General features: G+C 37.7%; 1 protein-coding gene across 1 annotated transcript in view; it reads right to left on the bottom strand.

The window, feature by feature from the left end:
• Positions 1 to 693: 693 nt before the first annotated feature.
• The window catches only part of LOC105449532 (leukocyte elastase inhibitor-like), a 4713-nt gene continuing 3628 nt past the window's right edge, over positions 694 to 1778 (bottom strand). Inside the window, exon 6 of the mRNA XM_011688789.1 lies at positions 694 to 1765. Within this exon, the coding sequence (XP_011687091.1) occupies positions 1397 to 1765 (369 nt within the window). The 3' untranslated portion in view covers positions 694 to 1396. The remainder of the gene's footprint in view (positions 1766 to 1778) is intronic.

Raw genomic sequence — 1778 nt, 5'->3', positions numbered from 1 at the left:
ATGACGCGCGAGTAATGCAGGGGCGATCATGGTCGTATAATCCTTGGAAATTCATTATCGGACTGATTAAGCATGAAACCATGCGCTGGACACGGCGGTATTGCAGAGCGTAGTGCCAATGATGAAACTGATGGATGTGAATCCAAGTTTCTATTCCTGATATCCTCAGGGTGTGGGCATCTACCGTACATAGCGTTATACAAATTATGTATTCTTCTTTGATTAATTATAGATTTCTTCTTGATGGGCTTCTTTCTTTTGTTCCCTGGCATCAGGTTTGAATCTTTGACTATATATAAGTATAAAAAGATCAAAGGTCTTATATAGTCAAAGGCTTGAATATCGTAATGTAAGAAGGGTATTATGCATATGTTACGAACAAAAACGAATAATTATGTCCTGGTGGTGATTAACGCGACGCGACGCTCGCACAGCGAAATTAATTACAATGCGATAGAAATCGTGAGATATTCGGATCCGTTGATCGGGAATTCCTTATTTTCGCACTGGCGCGACGATGATAACACGACGAACTGACACGACTGCTGATTCCTAAACAATATCGCTAACGAATTAATTTTGAACGCTACGTGCGAATATCGCGCGCGTATTCAAATAAGTACGAAATATTTATCGGATTTATTTGAACACATGTTTGAACAAGATATGATTGGCAAAAGAAAATTATGTTAGTTAAATCACAATTACCGTTTTTATTTTCACACACAAACGTTCAGATTAATATGACACAAAACCATGAAAAATAAACAGTTTTTATCGATTTCACATATCTATTTTCCAAAAGTTGAAGGAACATTATATTTATTACTAAAAGCGAGCTAAACTATGAGATTGAGGAGTAAAAGATAAAGCTCGAAACTATTATGCATAATACTATTACTAGTTTTAAATTAATCGGAGCGTCATCGTAATTGCATTAGAGAGATTTATTCATTATTCTGTAAATTTCAAGTTATTATCATTAATTTCTTATTTCCTATTAATTTCTTATCTCCTTGCGTTTCGATCATTGTTACGTTATCAAAATGTAACAATATCATGTTTATTTATACATAAAAAGAGAGAACACGATTATAACATCGTTTTAACTTACAACATAGGCATACGACGCGATAATAGGCACACGCGTTATGACGAACATAATAAGATAAAATAATAGGAATAATACGCAATATATACTCGTTGTGACTGCGATAGGCGCGGAAATCGTGTTACAGCAGTAAAAAATATTATACATATAAAAAAAGACGTAAAAAATAGTCGCATTTGTTCGAATCAAGTGACAAATATATAAATATATAAAAAATAAATAGGAATTATATTCGAGGAAAGCCGAACTCCGGTATATCTATACGGAAAACCTTCATAGCGCATTTCATCTGACGACGGCGTAGTTTGGGGTCGGCACATTTATTGTTCCCCAGAAGAGGATGAGCTTCGTGGGGTTGTGCCTAATGAAAAACATGAAAGGCCGGTTGGCGACCAGCCTGTTCTGATTATAATTTTTGCGCTGAAGCCAAAATGTGGTCGTGGTCGCGGCCTCTGTCCCCTTCTCCGTCACGTCCATCTCCACTTTGTGCAGCACGTCGTTGGCGTACAGGCCCGGATTCACGAGACTCCCACCGTTTCGCAGATTGTCCAAGCCGTAAAAGGGGAAATTTTGCGACCGTATGAATCTCAAGAAGTTCTCGTCTATGGGTCGGCTCTGTCGTCTACTTCTGCTCTTCGTATTTCTCTCGGCATTCCGGAAGCGATAC

This window comes from Wasmannia auropunctata, unplaced genomic scaffold (assembly GCF_000956235.1).
Source record: "Wasmannia auropunctata unplaced genomic scaffold, wasmannia.A_1.0 LD336076.1, whole genome shotgun sequence".
NCBI lineage: Eukaryota > Metazoa > Arthropoda > Insecta > Hymenoptera > Formicidae > Wasmannia > Wasmannia auropunctata.
The sequence above is the reverse complement of the archived record's forward strand: the minus strand, read 5'-3'. Positions and strand labels throughout refer to the sequence as shown.